The sequence below is a fragment of the Delphinapterus leucas genome, chromosome 14 (genome assembly GCF_059928025.1).
Source record: "Delphinapterus leucas isolate spDelLeu-1000000601 "Yukka" chromosome 14, BTC_Dleu_Yukka2, whole genome shotgun sequence".
NCBI classification, from domain to species: Eukaryota; Metazoa; Chordata; class Mammalia; order Artiodactyla; family Monodontidae; genus Delphinapterus; species Delphinapterus leucas.
In genome coordinates this window covers 24118159-24137489 of record NC_143142.1, presented here as the reverse complement: position 1 = coordinate 24137489, position 19331 = coordinate 24118159, and the positions used below count along the sequence as shown (strand labels likewise).

Here is a 19331-nt window from a genome sequence, read left to right as displayed (position 1 = left end):
TAACAAACAAGCAAAACAAAGCTTATAAAAACCATGAAAAGAGAATGGGAGGAGACATACAACATGTTTACAGTAATTGTCTGTGATGCTGGAATCAGAAAGGATTTTATACTCTTCTCCATACTAGATCTACATTTCCCTGGTGACACGGATTATTAACATAATGGAAAAAGTAACAGACTTTTTAAAAAATAATATCTTACCAAACTTTTCTTCAGTCGCCACATATCCCCACGGCCAATATATTGATCCTTAAAGGTTAATTCCACTAGGTCAAGGGTCACATCCTAAAAGGGATAATCAAATATATGTCTCTCCTTTACTCTGCCATACTTTATAGTCTAAGATAACACTCACTCACCATGGAGAAACCTTTTGACAAAAGAACAACTACTGGAAGACCATTCAGTAGTAGAACCCTGACAAACAGAATTTTACCCTGCCCAAGAAGGCTTTGGAGGACAGGTAAGTCTCCAACAGATACTATAGCTGCTGTATCATGTGTGGTTAAGTGCAAAGGGCACCAGAGTAGTGATTCTGTGTTTTAGTCTTGATTCTGGCACACAAACACGACATTGAACTGTGGGCTTTATTTCCCTAGATAATGTCAACAATTGGACAACGATTTTTACCTCTTAATTTTATAGCATCATTTCTCAAAGAAAAAAAAGAACACATAAAGAAATGTTAGTATTTTTATAGAAAATTTTACATTTAGCTTCACAAACACACATATACATACAGAATCTTTTTAGGACAAGATTTTTAAAAAGGGGTGAGGATTTTAAATGCAACCTACATTCTACCTATAATCTAAATGACCTATGTATGACCACATATTTAATAGCCTAACACTATACTTAAGCAACTCATTATTTCCTTAGAGACCTAATCTTGAGGAAGGGTGTTAATCATTCCTCAAAAGATATTCAAATCCAGAACAAAGACACACCTTAGGGTCTACGACATTCACATACACATCTTGATAAGGTCTTAGCCGAAACACTTGAGTCACCGTCTGGTCCACACTGATAGTTTCTGAAACGGAGAAGGAATCTGGATCAGGTAAATATATTCGAATCCATAACTACTCAGACATTCAACAAACAACATCCTTTGCCAAGGGCAAGACATGTTGTCAGCCTTCAACAGCTTAAAACTTAGAGAGTTCTCTGCTTTTCAGGTGAAATAAGACCTGAACCCAAGCAACTAAAAAATGAGAGACAAACAAATAATACAGAGAGACAGAGATAGAGACAGACAGAGAGAGAGAAAGGAAAGAAATTAAGAAGCAACATAAGAAAGTTCGAAGGGTTGTGAAAATTCAGAAGAGGAAATCATTCTTTTGGAATGAAAGTAGCAGGGGTAGTTAAGGAAGAAATAAACTTTTCGATGAGCCCTTAAGTCTGGTAAGTAAGAAACTTAACAGGTGGCAGGAGATGAGGTAAGAGTAAGAAGGACACTCAGGATCTAGATTTTACTGACTGTTTTCCCAACAAGTTAAAAAATACAAAAGAAGTGGTTGACACCAAAATCCTTTAGAGCAAATTAAAAGTTTTTCCTTTTCTTTTAAGTGCCAGTTAAGGAAATACTTAATAGCTATCAATAAACATTTTAGTTCCTTGATCAGTACGGTATAGTCATTAGAGGAAAAAAGAAAGGATTTGGATCCAGAATGAATAAGTAGAATCACTGCTCTGGCTCCTTCACTTACTGACTCCAGGCAAGCCCACTCATACCGGTAAGACAAAGCTTCCTCACTCTATCAAGAGTTGGTGGGAAAATCAAGAAAGATAAATGACAAACAGGGTTTCCCTTGTGGCGCAGTGGTTGAGAATCTGCCTGCTAATGCAGGGGACACGGGTTCGAGCCCTGGTCTGGGAGGATCCCACATGCCGCGGAGCAACTAGGCCCGTGAGCCACAACTACTGAGCTTGCGCGTCTGGAGCCTGTGCTCCGCAACAAGAGAGGCCGTGATAGTGAGAGGCCCGCGCACCGCGATGAGGAGTGGCCCCCGCTTGCCACAACTAGAGAAAGCCCTTGCACAGAAACGAGGACGCAACACAGCAAAAAAAACAATTTTTTTAAAAAAAATGACAAACAGCTCCCAGTACAGTGCCTTGCACAAGTGGCAGGTAATCAACAATATATGTTCCTTCCCTGCCCCAACCCAAAGTAGGTACTTAAATATTTTGTGAAGAAAATATAATATTGAGAAAAGCATGCTTTGCCAACAATCTTTAAGTGTAAATCTTCACCTATTCAGATTAACCGTCCTCTTGACTCTAAATATAGTTTTTTCAGTGCCCTCAAGATGCTAACAAATGAGATTCCTTGGCAATTTTGATATCTGACAATTTTTTTTTTTAGCAGGAACACAATTTGATAAGGAGAGAAGTACTGTGCCCTCATTCTCAGAGATTGTGAAGAGGGGTTTCTTACAGTTTCTCAAACAGTAAAGTGTAAAAATCTTAGAGAAGCGAGATGGAATTTTTACCTTTCTGCAAATCCTCCTTAAGTGACTTGACCTGCAAAAGCAGAGGGCTGGGGAAAAAAAGAAAAGCAACAGAGAGAAGGGATGTTGTCAGCAGTAACTAACCAGCTTTCTTCACCACCCACAAAACACAAACAGATCACTCTGGACATATTCTAACTGGCAGCACAACAATGGGAGAAAGTTCCCTTAGAAAACAAACCCTGCACTTGTATTAAAGGAAATGGATAAATGCTACAGAATTGTTCAGAGTTGTCATCTCAGCTTTAAAAACAAAAAGAATGGACCACTTTTTAAAAGATGATTGGTTTATCAAATCCTGGAGGGCAGGAGCATTTTTATCCAAAGGCAAAGAGCCATCTTCCCCTTCAATCCCCTTAGACAAAATATCACCTGGAAAGAGAGGGCTGCCCAGTTAGTTCCCTGCTCCTGTCGGAAGCTCACCTGTACTCATCGTTGGGGTGAGCAATCTCCACAATGTCTCCAAGCTTGATGTAAGGAAACACTTTGGGGTTCACGACTAGCTCATCATCTGAAAGACAATTCAGCCATCTCAGGCAGCAAAGAACTCGGGCAGCAGGTTGCTCTGTATGTTTTCACGCGGGGTCCTTACAACCCCATCATTTGGTATTATGACCCCATCTCGCAAGATGAAGTTCCATTTAAAATTGAGATTTAGCTCAACTGAAGGATTTGCACAGGAATCCAGAGCTAGTGAGTAGTTGAGGGGGACGGTGTTCGGGGACCTTTGTCTCCAGAGCTTTTCCTACTAGCCCACTGCTCCCAAGGAGAGGGTAACTCTTCTTCTCTGGGAATTAGGCCTCTGCGGCAATCCTTGACTCCCTCAAATAGCATGTATCTGGCATATGCCAGGAACAAAACAGCCGGGGTCCCACATACAGCAAAATCCTTTCTATTTACAGTGTTCGCAGAACTTCTAAAAATACTGTCTGAATGTGACCCTCACAATAAATCTTTGGATCTAACAGAAGCAAGGAAATGACCTAGGAGATAAAGCAACTTGCCAAAGGGTAGATAGCTAGTAACAGTGCACCAGGACTGGTTACTAGTCCAGGGTTCCTAAACAAACCACCTCTTACACATGAAAATCAAGCCAGATAAAACACCCTGGACTTTGGAGGGCAGCACCTGATCAGGGGAAAACTTCATATATCCGTTCACATTAGAGTCCAATAAGACCTTTAAAATATAAGGAGAATGTGATTTCATATGTTTATCTACCCCTGCCCCCCACTGGGGGTGGGGGAGAATTCTTTCAAATATAACAAACTCAGGATCATAAAAATAGGGTGATTTTTTTTTTTTTTTCTGTTTTAGCTTTTAGGGAAAGACATGGCCTTCAGTTATGCTAAAACCATGACAAATAAGCATGTCCATATTTCAAATATAATCAGACCCAACAAAAATTCAGCCTAGGAAAGCGAAGTACTGGGTTAATCCCACAGTTGCTTTTTTTTTTGTGTGTGTGTGTATTGTTTCCATTGATAGATGTATACCAAATTCTCGATGAAGTTTTCCTCTAACTTCCACAGTCTGAATTAAGCTCCCTGAACACATATTCCTTCCTGCTCCATTTTATCATTTCCTTTTTGCATGTCTGTCTCATCAAGCTGAAAGCTCTGTAGGGAGAAGTGACCTTGTCATATTCAAAATCTTTATGTTTGGTACAGGTATGTACTTAATAAATACTTGTTGGATGTACTTTTTAAATTTGATTTTTACTTTACTCATAGAAATAGAGTTGATTTACAATATTGTGTTAGTTTTCAGTTGTTCAGCATAGTGATTCAGTATTTTTGCAGAACATATTCCATTATAGGTTATTACAAGATAACAAGTGTATTCCCTGTGCTATGTAGTATATCCTTGTTGCTTATCTATATATAGTAGTTTGTATCTGTTAATCCCATACGCCTAATTGTCCCTCCCCCCTTCAGTAACCACAGGTTTGTTTTCTATGTCTGTGAGTCTGTTTCTGTTTTTTAAATAAATTTATTTATTCATTTATTTATTTATTTATTTATGGCTGCATTGGGTCTTTGTTGCTGCGTGCAAGCTTTCTCTAGTTATGGTGAGCAGGGGCTACTCTCCCTTGCAGGCGTGGGCTTCTCATCGCGTTGGCTTCTCTTGTTGCAGAGCACAGGCTCTAGGTGTGCAGGCTTCAGTAGTTGTGGCATGCGGGCTCAGTAGTTGTGGCTCTTGGGGTCTAGAGCACAGGCTCAGTAGTTGTAGCGCATGGGCTTAGTTGCACCGCAGCATGTGGGATCTTCCCGGACCAGGGTTCAAAGCCCTGTTCCCTGCATTGGCAGGTGGATTCTTAACCACTGCGCCACCAGGGAAGCCCTCTGTTCCTGTTTTACATGTACATTCATTTGTATTATTTTTTAGATTCCACACATAAGTGATATAATATAGTATTTGTCTTTGTCTAACTTATTTCACTAAGCATAATATTCTCTACTTCCATCCATGTTGCTACAAATGGCAGTGTTTCATTCTTTTTTATGACTGAGTAATATTGCTGGATGTATTTTATTTATTTATTCTTCTTTATAGTCCTGCAGCAGACTGGGTACAGCACAGAGCTACCTTTGTCTTGTACATGTGAAAAAGAAGACTCGCATACATTGTATATACACTGTATATACTGTAGCCTTGTATCTTTCCCTCCTCTGTCAAAAGTTATTTCTGTTGTGCGTTCAATTCTGCTCCACAAACGTTTAGGCAGCTTCAGCTCCATACAAAGTACAGTGTTAACAACAGACTGTGGTTTTAGCAGAAATAGTGTTTTAAATATAGCAATGCTTAGTATATCCTTGTCCTGGTAATTACAATGGCTACATTTATTAAGCAGGTCAAAGGAGCCTGGTACTCTACTAAATACTATACATACATCATTTTACTTTATTCCCGTAATACCTTATGATATAGAAACTATTATTTTCCCTTTTTGGCAGTCCTGGCCTTTGGGTGTCTTATACATATATAACACAGGAGCAAATACATAATAAAATACAATTTTAAAAACACTCACTGTGTTGTTAATTCTAATTTCTGAAGTAAATAAGGTTGTTAGTATAGAGGGAAATTTATTCCTTTACGAAAGAAAAAAAATCATATGAGTAGGTGCTTTCCTATTCTACAGGTTTATAGACTCAAGGTGCTAAGAGAAATGGAGAAATTATTCTAAAGAGCTGGAATTTGTAGTTAAGGTAAACTAGGGGCTTGCCTGAGGTCACAGGGAAAGTTAGAGGCAGAGCTGATACCGGATTCATGTTTAACACAGGACAAGATGCTGTGTCCTGCCCCATCTCACCATGCTTCAGAGCCAGGCAAAGGTTCATGCTTTGATCATACCTGTCTTATGCACATCCACTACTTCTTTCATTAAACATAAGTTTCTCTTATCTGCCAAACCAGTGCATACTGGAATTTTGCAGAACATACACAGTAAATAAGTAATAAAAAGATACAAACAAATCAACAAGGACCTAGCACAGAGAACTATATTCAACATCTTGTAATAACCTGTAATGGAAAAGAATATCTAAAAAAAAAATCTATATATAGGTATATATATCTATATATCTGAATCACTTTGCTATACATCTGAAACACAACACTGTAAATTAACTATACATTAATAAAAAAATTTAAAAAACTAAAACAAATGAAGAGTAGTAAGCTGGCAATATTCACAAAGTTTGTTAAAATGCAGGATGCAAATGCTTCTAGAAGGGGCCTGCTACTCTCCCCACTACAGTATCACTTGCTGCTTCACTCAGTTAAGCTACCTGCTTAGCCTCGATTGTCACGAGTCAGTTTGAAAATTTCAAGGCACCGGACACATCAGAACCTCGGCCAACTTACGCAACCCCCCTAAGACCAATCAATACTGACCACTGCCCCCAAAGCCCTTCTTGTGGATGACAAGTTTGTAGACCTTTGTTGTTCTCATCTTGTACTGTTGTTTCCTTCAGCTGTTCCAAGCTTGGGGGAGAGAAATCATCTTGCCTCCCTGCCAGTGAAACACAAACAAAAAGGCTGGAATGTCAGACTTTTCTTTGCAACTGCTCTTTGATTTCAGGGCAGTGAAAATACTGCCCTTGCTCAGCTGAGAGGTGGCACCAACCCTCGGATGAAATCACTCCTCCAATTACCAGGAGGGACGTTGAACAAACAGAACCAGTGAATCTGGAAACGAAAGGGAATTCGGGCCAGGGTCTAGTCCAACCTCCAAGAAGATATTTTATCACACCCTAAAGGGAAAACTTGGAGTGAATGAGGCATTCATTACCTTGCCTCTATATAAACCAATAACACCCAAATATTAAAGAGATCTTAAAAGAGCTTAGGCACACAATCTGTAGATGAGGAAAGTGAGAGCCAGCGCAAGGGACTTGCCCAAGGTCTCTGAGACAGAGAGGCATTCCCACTGCTCACGTTTCGCCATCGATGTCCTGGGCAAGAAGAGTGTAAACAGAGGAAGGCTCATCCCCCAAACCTCCATCTGCACAAACTCTCAGTGGTTCCTCCCCGCACCCCCCATCCCCATTTCATAGCTGAAGCCACGGAGGCTCAGAGACGGAAGAGACTTGCCTAAGGTCACACAGGGGGTTGGGGGTGGGGCCAGGTTTCGAACCTGGGCCCCGGCCCCCTTCCTCCTGCTCCCCAAACCCGGGCCCCGGGCGGGCAGCTCCACTCACCCGCAGCTCCGGAGCCCCTTCCCGCTTGAGGCCGGGGTTCCGGGGTCCGGACCCTGGCCAGGGCCCCCAGGCCTCCTCGGGACGCCCCGCCTACGCCCGCAGAGCCTGTGCAGATCCCGAGCCAGAGCTGCAGGCGCCAGCCGCCCCGCCCCGGCCACCAAGCGCTCACCTGAGAAGCCGCGCGGCTCCGGTGGCTCCGCCCCGGGGCACCGCCCCCTTCCCGCCCACCCGCCCTGGGCCGCTCTGGCCGGGCCTCCGCCTCGTCTCGGTGTCCGCGCCACTTCCCCATCCGGGGCTCGTGCCGGGGGCGGGGCCTCGCGTGAGGCCTGTAGGTCGGGCTGCGCACCTGCGTTTCCCGCTCCCGAGCCTGAGGGCCGTCGTCCCAGGAAAGGAAATCGTTTTCCTCCAGACGTTCCGAAATAGATCCGAGCACAAGCGGTTCTCTTCCGACCTAGTGATTTCCTCAACAGGGCAAACTCGGGCGAATGTCCCCGGATCTGTAAACGATGTTATGGACCCTCACCAGGCCTCTCAGGGCTACTGAGAGGCAAAAAATAGAGTTTCTGGGAGAACTTTTGTAAAATGCAAAGGGCTAAGCACGTGCGATGGCCCCTGCTGGGAAGTATCCACTTGAGGGGCTTTTCAAATCCTTCCAAACCCCAAGTGGTGTTCCGTGCTTCTCTGGTTGTTAACAATAGCTACCAGAGCTGTCACAGACATTCTTATGTAATCGTCACATCTCTTTTAGGTGGCATATACTATCTCATTTCACAGACAGGGGAACAGGCTGAGGACACCAAACTCCTTCAAGGACAGATCTTGACCCAGTGGAGTCCAACTTGGCTCCGAAGGCTGAGCGTTTAACCAGCATCCTCGTGTCTCACCCAAGGGTTCAGCCTAAGCCCTTATCTGTTGGGACATCTTTCTCTTCTCGAGTTAAAAATCAGAGCTGTGTGGGCAGTGCCTGAAGCTGGCCAAGGGCTGCTGGCAAGTTGCCAGCTCCATCTAATTGACCAACCGTTTTCAGAAATTTTCTGAATGTTGAAGTAAAAAAAGCATCACATACCACAGAAGGACTAGGGAGTGAGTGAAGGATTCGATTCGGAAGTTAACTCTTAAATAATTGTAATTTTTTTATTTTTTTTATTTATTTATTTTTGCGGTACGCGGGCCTCTCACTGTTGTGGCTTCTCCCATTGTGGAGCACAGGCTCCGGACGCGCAGGCTCAGCGGCCATGGCTCACCACGGGCCCAGCCGCTCCGCGGCATGTGGAATCTTCCCGGACCGGACACGAACCCATGTCCCCTGCATCGGCAGGCGGACTCTCAACCACTGCGCCACCAGGGAAGACCTAATTGTAATTTTTTAATAGTAAAGAAAAACATGTAATCAAGCAGACTGCAACAGTTGCAAAACCTGTCAAGGATAAAATGTTAAATATAAAATACATGTTTATGTTGCCAATTCGGGGGGCACACCCAGATCCCCCAGGCTGTTTTTCAGTAGCTGAAGTCCTTCCATCCCAGAGTTTAGGGGACTCTCTGTCCCTGGCCCTCAGGGGAATTTGATTCCGTCTCCTGAGAGATGTCCATAATTGGTGTGTTGTATCTTGGAAATACAAATATTTCACTTTTTAATTTGCAAAAATTTGTAAAAAACCTTGACGAGTTTTGAGATTTTAAAAAATTGCCTAGGGAATTCCCTGGTGGTCCAGTGGTTAGGACTCCATGATCTCACTGCCGAGGGCACGGGTTCAGTCCCTGGTGGGGGAACTAAGATCCCACAAGCCATGTGGCCAAAAAAGTCTAAAGCTGGTCAAAGTTAGGGGTTAGGGAAGGCTGGAGGGGGTAGCTCCCAGACTGGAGGGCCAATGGCCTTCGTTCTACAATGTACAATCACTGTGCTACAACCACATGGAGGATTGCCTGTTTTTAGCTGTGTGGCTTTGCACAGGATACTTCTCTTTCCTCAAATTTCTCCCCTGACAGATGGGAATAAAAAGTACGTGTTCCTCCTCCTTCACAAGGTGTTTGAGGGCCAAGTAAGGTGAGGGACATGTTAAGTCTTTGAAATTAGAAGAACTTAAAGTGCCAAGTAAATGTCACCAAAAGCATGGAATTTGTCAGGAAATTGGCTCTTCTCGACTTTTAGGGGATTGAATTATATATATGATGCTTCTTTGGGGTCTCTTTGTGCTTAACACAGAGCTAGGAGCAAGACTGGGACTAGGGTGTGGTGGGTGGGGCTAATGAGACACTTGCCTTATTTAGAGCACAAAATGCTAAGGGGGTGCCAAAAAACTCAGCAATGTAAATAATGTGATTTTTGTTTTTAAAAAAAGAATACAAAAAATCCACGTTGAACAAAATAACACATTTTTAAAGACGAGATCAATAATGGTGCCGTGCAGTAATATTAGATCCTGAGGGAAAAGACAAACCAGTAACACTGAGCTTCTCAGATCCTCCTCTATAGGCACGTAGTTGCCTGAGAAAGAACTTGAGGACTTGGCTACTATAAGTGTAGAAATGTTCTAAAGTGAATTTCTAGTTAATTCATCCCAGTAGCATCTGTGGTAGCCTATATGTGAACTGTGTATGTATATAGACGATGGATGGACTTACAGGCTGTAAACAATAGGGTTGGCATTTAGGTGTGTATATCTCCAGCCCTAACTAAAGCTGGGAAAACCACTGTCTTAGATAAAATGGTCCACATGTTGACTGGTTCAAGGATACGTTAATTAGAGAGGAGAAAGTTAAAATCTCCCCACAAACCACCAAACCTCTAGCTCTCTACTTAGCCAAGTTGATAAGCTCCAAGAGACAACAGATTTCTGTTTAACACAGGGCTGTGTGATTTGGGGATTGATTGCATTCTCTGGATCGTCTCAATTCCCTCTTGAATAAACGTTCTTTTCCTTCCTTCAAATATCTGTTGAGTGCCTGCTTGTGCAGGACACTGCTCTAGGTACTGAGCAAAGAATGATGAACAAAACAGACAAGGGCGCGAGGGACAGATGATAAACAAGTCGATAAACACGAAATAGCAATTTTGGCTACTGTTAAAGCTATGAAGAAATTAAAACAAGATGCCAGAAAGGAGATGGATCAGGGGAGTGACATGATCTAAAATACTGATTCCAGGTATAAAAAGATATCTTGGGCTGCCAGGGTAGAAGCCGGGAGGCCTGGAGAGTTGCAGCCGTTCGGGCCAGAAAAGAGACTGGACCAGAGTGGTCTCAGTGGAGTCAGACACTGGACCTGAAACTCAGCAGGAGCGGAGTCAAAAGATGTGTTCCCCTTTAAGAGTCCTGGCCGCAGGGGCGGGGCAGAGGCCGCTGGAGCTAGCCGAGGGCGGGAGGCTCCACGCGGGAAGAGCCGCCCCAGGAGAGCGCGCGCGCAGTGCGGGGGCGGGACCTGGGCGAGTCCGCATGGCTAGCTCGGGTCCCGGATGAGGAAGTGCGGGGCGACCATAGAGACGAAGAGGCGGCGGCGGCCGGAGCGCCCCCGGGCTCTCGGCTCCGCAGGCTCAGGTAGACTTGGAGGCTACGGGGCAGTGGCTGCAGAGGCTGGGCTGGCGGGGCGAGCGCGGGCCGCGGAGCCGACCTGAGGGTAAGAGGCTGGGGGCGGGAAGGCTTCGGGCGTAGCCGCCCCGCCCCACTCCAGTCTGAGTGGACCCTTCGCCGGGCGGTGCAGGCTGAAGGGGAGCCCGGGCCCCCCGCCCTCTCGGGGCGCCGAAGGGAACGCAGGCTGCGCTGCGGGCGCGGAGCGACCCGGGGAGAGGGAGGAGACCAGGCCCCGCGTCGCGAAGGGAAAACGGCTTCTCCGAGTCATGGCTCCGGCGGGGGAGAACGATTCCTCTTCGACCTCGATACGGCGGGGGACCCCCAACTTCTCTCCTCGGGGCGGGCGACGCCCCTTGTCGTGGGCGAACGCGCTTCTCCGGCTGCGGCGCGCTTGTCAGCAGAGGGAGACCCGCTCCCGGGGTGCGAGAGGGCGATTCTGAACTTATTTTCAGGAGGGATAAGATCTCTCTCGATTTGGTCAGCGCCCCCCAGGTGGAGAGGAAGACTCAAGTTGCCTAAAAGTGACAGGGGGCTTTTTCTTCCCTGTAAAAGATAGACTTATCTTCCCTTCTTTATTTTTTATTTTTACCCTGATACAGAGGGAGGAAGACCCTGAATTTACTTTATGGTGTTAGTCAGCCTTTCTCCCCTCCCCCAGTCGTGTCCACAGAGGGAGCCTCGCTTCTCCGCCCCCGAGCTTCTTGGTGTGCCTGGAGCTCTTTTCCCTCGCACAGTGAAGAGCGTGGCGTTTGAAGTGTGATGGATGCAAGCCCGCGTGTGTCCCACTTCCCACCTTTGTGACCTTGACTCATTTCTTAACCTTTTGTCAGTCCTCCCATCTCTAATTTGGGTACTCTCGTCAAAGAATTGTCCTAAGGGCTAAAGGAAATTTTGTGTAAGTGCTTAGTACATAGTAACCTTTTGGAAAACTGTTGCTATTACTGTTACTTAATTTTTTTTTTTTTAAAGGAAACTAGTATCTTCCACAGAGAAACACAGATTTTTCCATGCATGTCTCCTCCTCCCATCCCTCCCCACCCCCTATCACTTTCTGAGGAGGCATTTCCCCGGGGCAGAGAGACACTTGTACTGTCTTAGATCCGACCACACTTCCCAAATTAACAAAGAGGGTCTCAGAATAATCTGCAAAAAAGACTGCTTTTGGAAACAGGTCTGTACTCCAAGAGGGAGACCTGATAGGAGAAGCCAACCTTTCCTTTGTCCACAGAAGCTATCACTCCTTCCCGACTGGTTAGAGATGCCCTCTCCCACTCCCCCTACTTGCTCTAGTGACGAAAAAGCTTCCTTCTATCTGATGTGCACACCCCCCTACACCCAAGATGGAGATTCCAACTTCTTTCTCTTGCTCTCCCAAGAAAAATAAGACTCTAGACCTATGAGAGGAGGACGCTTTCCTGCTGTATATTTGGAGTGGCACAGATGGTTTCTTTTCTCCCCTTCCTTTGAAAAAGGGATGAAAATCTTTTATGCAGACTCTTTGTCAGTAGAAATCAGGAGCATTTTCACTGTTTCACTCCCCATGTGGAGACAGAGGGATCCTTTTTCTGCATGCTGATAAAGGGAGGAACGGGGGAAGCCGTGCTTGATGCTATTGAGATTTCTTGTGCACTCCGTAGGGAAGAGCCAGGCCCTGTTCAGTATATGGACTTCCCTGCCCCACTTTCAGTTTGTCTAGAGATCTTCTTCAAAGATTCTTCTTTATCTGTTACTCAAGGAGAGGCCCCCTTCTCCGAATTCCCTCAGGGAGGGATTGGCTACAGTGTCCGAATCTTTGGAAAAGAAAGCCCCTTTCTCAAGGTGAAAGGAGTGTGGTGAACTTCTGAGGGCCTGATCGTTATTGTGAGTATTGTCCCTTGTCACAAGTGTGGTAGTGCCTAGTGTTATTAACTGCTTCGTTTGGTTAAGAGCAGCCCCTTTGCTTTTGGAATTAAAGGGAAGGGAGACCATCAGATGGGATTATTGGGGCACATGGCTTTCTGTTCTGTTTTCTTTGTTTGATTTTTTTTTCTTTTGCTTACTGCTGTAAACTTTGTACCCCCAGAACTTTTGTTTTGGGGCATGTTTGAATGACGAAAGTTGCCACTTTGTCAGGTTTTTAGTATTATAAAACGTATTCTAATGAGGTTGAGAGCTGCAATGTTAATCTTTCATTCGTAGTTTCCCCATCCTCCCCTTGGCTTTTGTTATTTGGTGGGATGGGAATTAACACTTCCAAATTGCCTGAAGACACACTGAAGAACAGCTTTCTATCTTTTTCGTATGTAAAGTGTTCTTAAATTACCTCGTTTGCCCTTGAGTACTTGCAGTGGGGATTAGTCTGAGCTCTGAACCACTTTTGTTGGTGTCTGTAGGTCTGCTGTGCTGAAACAAACTGGAGTAGAAAAGTTATTTAGAGTCTTGGGATTTTTACGGGTAACACAATGCTTTGCGATTATTTTGTTTAATTTGTCCATTTTACATGTGAAAAACAAGCCCAGGAAAGTTCAGTGACACACTCAAGGCCGTGCAGCTAGTAAGCGAGAGGCAGGATAGGGACCCTGGTCTCCCAGCTTGGAGACCAACAACTAGACTGCTTCCCAGCACTGATTCTGCATTTGAAGCAGAAAGACTGGGAGATGATAATTCTCAATTCAAAGGGCTTTCTTCTTTTATTGGAATAATTGTACTGCATACTCCTTATAAACGTTAGTCTTCACCCCCATCCCCACCCCTGGGATAAATCCATCCCCTAAACAATGTAATTCTTATTTGTGTTAATGGTAAAGATGACAAGCCAGTAGCAGCAGGAGAGAGTTGTTTGTGAATTTATGGGTTATTTTCTGCTTATACCTCAAACTAGGTAATTATCTGTGTCTTCACCCAGTAGGTTGGTTATAAATCATTAGTAAGGATTAAGCCATAAATCCCTGTCTACATTTTATAAGCATGTGTTACTCTTTCCGCTTACTTCAAGTTTATTTAACACTTTAGTGTAAAAACTTTTATGATTGAGGGAGAGAGCTGACATTTGGAAAGATACTGATAAAGGGATAATATACTTACCGGTTATTCTTTATTGCTTCATATTTGGATCTTGAGATATAACGTTTTAAAAAAATTTTAACACGTGTGATAGACGCTCATTGTTAAAAAAAAAAAAAGTACAACATGCAGATAAGTCATTCATGATCCCATCACCCAGGGTAACACTGTTAATATTTGGCTTATAGTATTTAAAACAATTTTCCTATATGGATATATATTTTTCCAAAATAAAAGAACCCTAATATTTATCTAGCTTGATAAGACATCTCAGGCAGCTTTCTATAGAGAGGTGTATTTCTGTACCATCATTTTTAATTGCTCCATTGCATTCAGAAATTTAAAGAACTTGAATGGTAGGATTCTGTTGTTTCTGCAGTCTTGTGGCATTACCAATATCTTGATAGAGGGAGAAAGTTGAGAGGACAGTTTAGTGATGCGAGCTAGTGAGTTGAGAATAATTGTAAACTGCTGCTCTAGGCTTGCATCTAAATATGACTTCACCTCTGAGGGTTCCAGCTGAGGCACTTATCTGTTCTTGGTGACTCCACTTCACATACTGTTGAGAAACTTGAGGACCAGAATCAGGCTGCAAAAAGGAGGGAGTGTCTGTTTTGCTTCGACAGCCGATGTGCCTAGTTGTTTTACAGGTTGAAAAGTCTTATAATTATGTCTCTACCAAACACACGTATCAAGAGATGGTAGTTTTGTGGCGTTTGGCTTTTGTATATTGGAAGTTATCTTTTGGTGACCAAGCTTTACAATTCTGTTTTGGGCCACACCAGTTTACAACATAGATGGAGGTGTAGGAAAGGTAATGGCACTGTTTTTCCTGAGGAATATTTTGAGCCATTTTATGTGATTATCAATATTGCCTCTTTGTGATAAGCACCTGCTTAGGAAGCATGTATTTGTGCGTGATTTTGTGTTCAGAACAAAATCTTGAGTTAGGACCGTGGGGTTGGAAAGGAGTGAGATTTGTTAGAGACACAGCTGGAGTTGGGACCGTTGGTACAAGCGCTAATTGAACGGCATGTGGATGGTCAGATATGGTTACGTCTGGGGATTGAAGTCTGAGCTCTGGGGTAACGGGTGCCATTACTAGGAGAGGCAGTGGGATCAAAAATAAGCATATAACGCTGCTGAGAGCCTCTTACTCATCCTGTTTCTCATAGCTGCTTGCATGTAGCAATACTCGATTATTCACTGCGTTGAATGGGTTCTATTTTAGGCATGTTACGTTTTGGGGGGGTGCCATCCTCGTGAGTGAAACGTAGGTCACAGCTTGAGAAAAAGTTGGGGCTAGGGACAGATTTCTTTCTTTAAAAAAAAATCAGCTTTATTAAGATATAATTCATATAACTTGTAATTCATCAACTTAAATTGTACAATTCAGTGGTGTTTGGCATAGTCTGAGTTGTGCAACCATCACCACAATCAATTTTAGAACACTTTTATTGCGCCCAAAGGGAAAACTGTCCATCAGCCACTCCCTGTTTCTCCAACTCTTCCAGCAGTAAGTGGTTACTAATCCACTTTCTGCCTCCAGATTTTCCTGCTCTGGACATTTCATGTAAGTGAGATCTTATGTGGTCTTTTGTGCCTGGCTTCTTTTACTTACATAAGATTTTCAAGGTTCATCCATGTTGTGTCATGAATCAGCACATCATTTCTTTTCATAGTTAAGTAATACTCCATTGTGTGGATAGACCACATTTTGTTGATCCGTTCATCAGTTGATGGACATTTTGATCTGTTTCCACTTTTTGGCTCTTGTGAACAGTTCTGTGGTGAACATCCGTGTACAAGTTTTTGTGTGGGCGTGTGGTTTTTGCACATGTTCCTCAGAGTGGAGTCGCTGGATCATGTGGTTACTCTGTGCTTAAAGAGACAGTTTTGAGTCATCCTGTTAGCAGAGAAGCTGCACGAAAGGGTGAGGTCATCAAAAAAGTGAATCCTGGGAAGGGAGGTATATCGAGGGTTGAACTTGAGAACACCCACACCCTGGCAGGCAGGGAGACCCACGGAGCCCGTCTCCACCTTCTCTTCTACAGTAGTCTTTCCTGCAGTTACTCTTTTGGTGCATATGTGGTGTGACAACCAAAAGCTGGATTGTTATCTGTCGATGGGAAAGGGAAACTGAACCAAATTAAAATGGAGCACTTCCAACCTTTTGGGAGCGGGGGCATCAAATAGCAATTTCACTTTATCCCTTAACCCCCACGTATACACACACACACACACACAAGATGGCATAAAATCTAAAGTACCCCTAGAAATCCAGGAGCTAGAGGAGAAAGGGGAAGACTAGCTCCAGAAAGGATGCCTTTGTCAGCACGGTTTATGAAAGTCCCCTGTGAGTCTCACCTCACTCCTTTGCACGCCAGTGCATCTCTCCTTGCTTCTCCTTTGGATTCAAGTTTCTTCACCAGCCCTCCTGTGTTACCTCAACCTTATGGACCAGCAGTCTGCTTTCCTGTAATTTCTAGTATTCGTATTTAAGTTAGTGGTATCGCGTTATGTCCTTTCACCTTTGAGTAGGGTTCCTTGAAAACACTAAGGCGCTCGCTCAGCAGATGAGAGCATAGGGACGTGAGTAAACCAGCCACCACAGGTTGGAAAACCAGGAGGAGGGCAGAATGGTCTGGAATGAGAGGACCTGTCATCTGCCCTTGTCAGCCCCAGCTCCAGTCCAGACAGCACAAGCCAGTGTAGGGGACCTTCTGTCAAGGAGGAACAGTCGTCAACCCAGGAGTGCTCAAGGAGCGGGCTGCTCATTGACGGGGAGGCAGAGCGTGTGCCTTTGTGTAAGCGGCATCGGTGGACTTTCCCCTATAATCAGGGTATAAACAGACAGGGCCCAGGGCCGCTGGGTCGTAAGGAGGGAGTTACGTGGTGTCTCGCAGAGTCCCTCATGCTCAAAAATCTGATCGTGGTCGGTGGAGAGACGGTAAGACAGCCTAACAGTCAAAACAGTTCAGTAGCAAGCTCTGGGTATTACTTGTATGTAACATGTTTATTTTGGAGAAAGATGGACATTAGGAAGTGGTGAGAGTACATCTGAAACATCCTTTCCTATGTACATTTTGGCCAAAGGAATCTGCTGTCGGTACTTCAGATAAATTCTTGTTATGAACTCGGAGATTCCAAAGATTTCTCATCTTCTCTCTCCTCCTGTTTAGGGTTAAGGAAAACATCAAGAACGAAAGTGTGCAGTATCTCATTTGGTTATCATTTCTGCCTTGGTCAGGTCAAGTGGATTTTGTGGTGGAAACCACACGCGTTTGGTAGACTAAAATGGAAAAGTTACCGGCCAGGAGACCCTGGTTTTGGGTGTACCATTCCCTATCTGTGTGTGCGTTTGTTTTGATTACTTTAATAATACAGTATCATGAACTACTTAAATATGTACATTTTAGCAAATAACCCATGTTCCCATTACCCAATGTGAGAAGTGAAACATGACCAACACAGTGGAAGCCCTGGGTGTCCCCCCTCCTTCCCTCAGTTAACCATGTAATATTTTAGGCAGGTCACCTTTACCCTCTTCAGGTGTGGTGTTAGAACATGTAAGAGGAAGACAACAGCCGCCCTGCTTAGCTCACTGGGTTGTTATGAGAATCAAATGAGTGGTGTTTGTGAAGGCACTTGGAAAATCTCGAGGTGCTGAGTTGAAGTCAGGAGGGATTTGCCCAAGAGCTGATTTAGTCATGTTGGGTGCCAACCTGTGTAGACACAGCTCAGGTGTTTAGTGAGCACTTTTCTCTATATCTTCTTCCAAAGAGAATTCTTAATGAAGAAAAGTCAGTGAATCGAATTCTTCAGAGTCCCTCAGTATGTGTTAATTCAGCAAATATTTTCTGAGTACCTGCTATGTGTGAAACAACTATTCCAGGCAACAGGAATATAGCAGCGAACAAAACGCGCAAGGTTCACAACCTGAAAACAATTCAAAAACAATCTTTATTTTCTTATTTACATTGGGTCTCTCCTTGGATGCTTAGACATGTCTTATTTTCATCTACATTTGATGACATCTCACTTAAATCCAGATTTATACTAAGAATTGTTCACAAGGCAGTATTTGCATTGAAATTAGACATGTCTATTAAAGGTTTAAGGTATTTATTTTCCTCAAACTCAGTCTCTTACAGAGAATTTTTTGGTGCCAGATAATGTTGGCATTTGAGTTAGAATTTTTTGCCTTTGTTTTAGCCAGTTTAAGCTGAGACAGCTTTCTACTACCGTGCAAGGTTTTAAACTTTTATCCCTTCCTTTGATTTGTGTCAGGGTGAGCCGTTTGGTGTAAAAGACTTGACTCCATATCTGCATCTGCCCCCATGCTGTCATCCGGCCTAGAGACCCAGCCCGTTCCACTCGATTCCTCCATGTCTGCCGAGGTGCAGGAATTATACTCTGAACTCCCAGTGAGTGTCTCCAAAGAGCTTCATGCTGACCCTGAGCCAAGTGCGATTCCAGATGTAAAACCTGGAGCCTCAAGCTCTCGTATAAGTCAGAGTAGGGCAGTGCCCTTGGAGCTGCAGAGGACTCCTGTGGAAAGTTGTCGTGAAGAAACCCCTGAGACCTTGGACCATGGGGGTGAGCCTGGGCGGTGTGGGCTGGTGGACCCCACAGCAGAAGGTTCTGTGGCTTCTGGGATCTTGGATAGGGAAGTGAAAGCCAACAGCATGGAGCAAAAGGTCTTCAGAGATGGAGGGGACCAGGCGGAGAGTGTAAGAGACCCCTGTGAGGGAGCAAAGGAAGACACACGTCAATATTCCACAGCTGCTGAAGAGAAGCTCTGCCCCAGCCAGGTAAGAAATGAGATCTTGATGCAGATCAGTTGAGTGGGGATGGCATCTTTCCAACTGGACTAACACTTCTCAGAATAAAGTACAGAGTCTGACAGGTAGCTTATGATTTATTCTTGAAGCATTTCCAAAATGTTGATTTTGATGTTAACTTTCTTTTGATGATTTTTAAAAACATTCGTGTTGCATCAGACACTTGAGCAGAGGAAGTGCTTATCTCATGAAAACGTGTCAGTCCTCTGACACAGCTACTGTATATGGAATGTTGAGTCTCTTTGTGATGGTCGTGTGGGATTTCTGTGCCTGATGTTAAGGAATGATGTGTACTCGTTCCTTGAGTTTTGGTAGTGTCATGGTTAGGATAGAGTGAGGTGTCACAGGGGTATCTTTGAGGGAGGCTGTTGACCCAGCTAGGGCTTCATAGGATGTATACCCTCGCGGGGTCTCCATATTTCAGAAGTAAGTCCTAAGCTTTGCAGGTCTAGAAACTTGACTTATATCTTTTGTGCGTCAGAGGTGATGATCTCCAAAGGACTGATCCAAGCTACCCCCCTTCATGAGAGGCTGAAGCTTAAATCAGAAAGCCAGTTCTTTAACTAATACACAGTGAAAAGTAGAATCACTGCTTGGTGTGGCATGGAAAATCCCATCTCTGTGAATTTGATATTGGAATAAGAGGGATTAGTTA

At 44.2% G+C, this 19331-nt stretch overlaps 2 protein-coding genes across 28 annotated transcripts in view; one reads left to right on the top strand and one right to left on the bottom strand.

Annotated features, from left to right (window-relative positions):
* Positions 1–7375, bottom strand: part of DEPDC5 (DEP domain containing 5, GATOR1 subcomplex subunit) — a 92121-nt gene extending 84746 nt beyond the window's left edge. For 7 of the 10 annotated variants that reach the window (XM_022550996.3, XM_022551000.3, XM_022550999.3 and 4 more), the window contains exons 1-6: positions 7222–7374; positions 6416–6533; positions 2939–3026; positions 2498–2544; positions 953–1038; positions 204–287 (exon numbers count right to left, since the gene is read on the bottom strand). In XM_022550996.3, the coding sequence (XP_022406704.1) occupies positions 204–287; positions 953–1038; positions 2498–2544; positions 2939–3026; positions 6416–6473 (363 nt within the window). In that variant the 5' untranslated portion in view covers positions 6474–6533; positions 7222–7374. Of the gene's footprint in view, positions 1–203; positions 288–952; positions 1039–2497; positions 2545–2938; positions 3027–6415; positions 6534–7221 lie in introns of those variants that run through there. The other 3 variants (XR_016387556.1, XM_089894773.1, XM_089894772.1) reach the window with 2 other exon arrangements.
* Positions 7376–10658: 3283 nt separating this feature from the next.
* PRR14L (proline rich 14 like) overlaps positions 10659–19331 on the top strand; it is a 74088-nt gene continuing 65415 nt past the window's right edge. For 10 of the 18 annotated variants that reach the window (XR_016387552.1, XR_016387553.1, XR_002641613.3 and 7 more), the window contains exon 1: positions 10855–18646. Coding sequence is in view for 8 of the 18 variants with exons in the window: in XM_089894756.1 (XP_089750882.1) it covers positions 18173–18646 (474 nt within the window). In the remaining 10 variants the exon portion in view is untranslated. The other 8 variants (XM_089894763.1, XM_089894762.1, XM_089894753.1 and 5 more) reach the window with 7 other exon arrangements.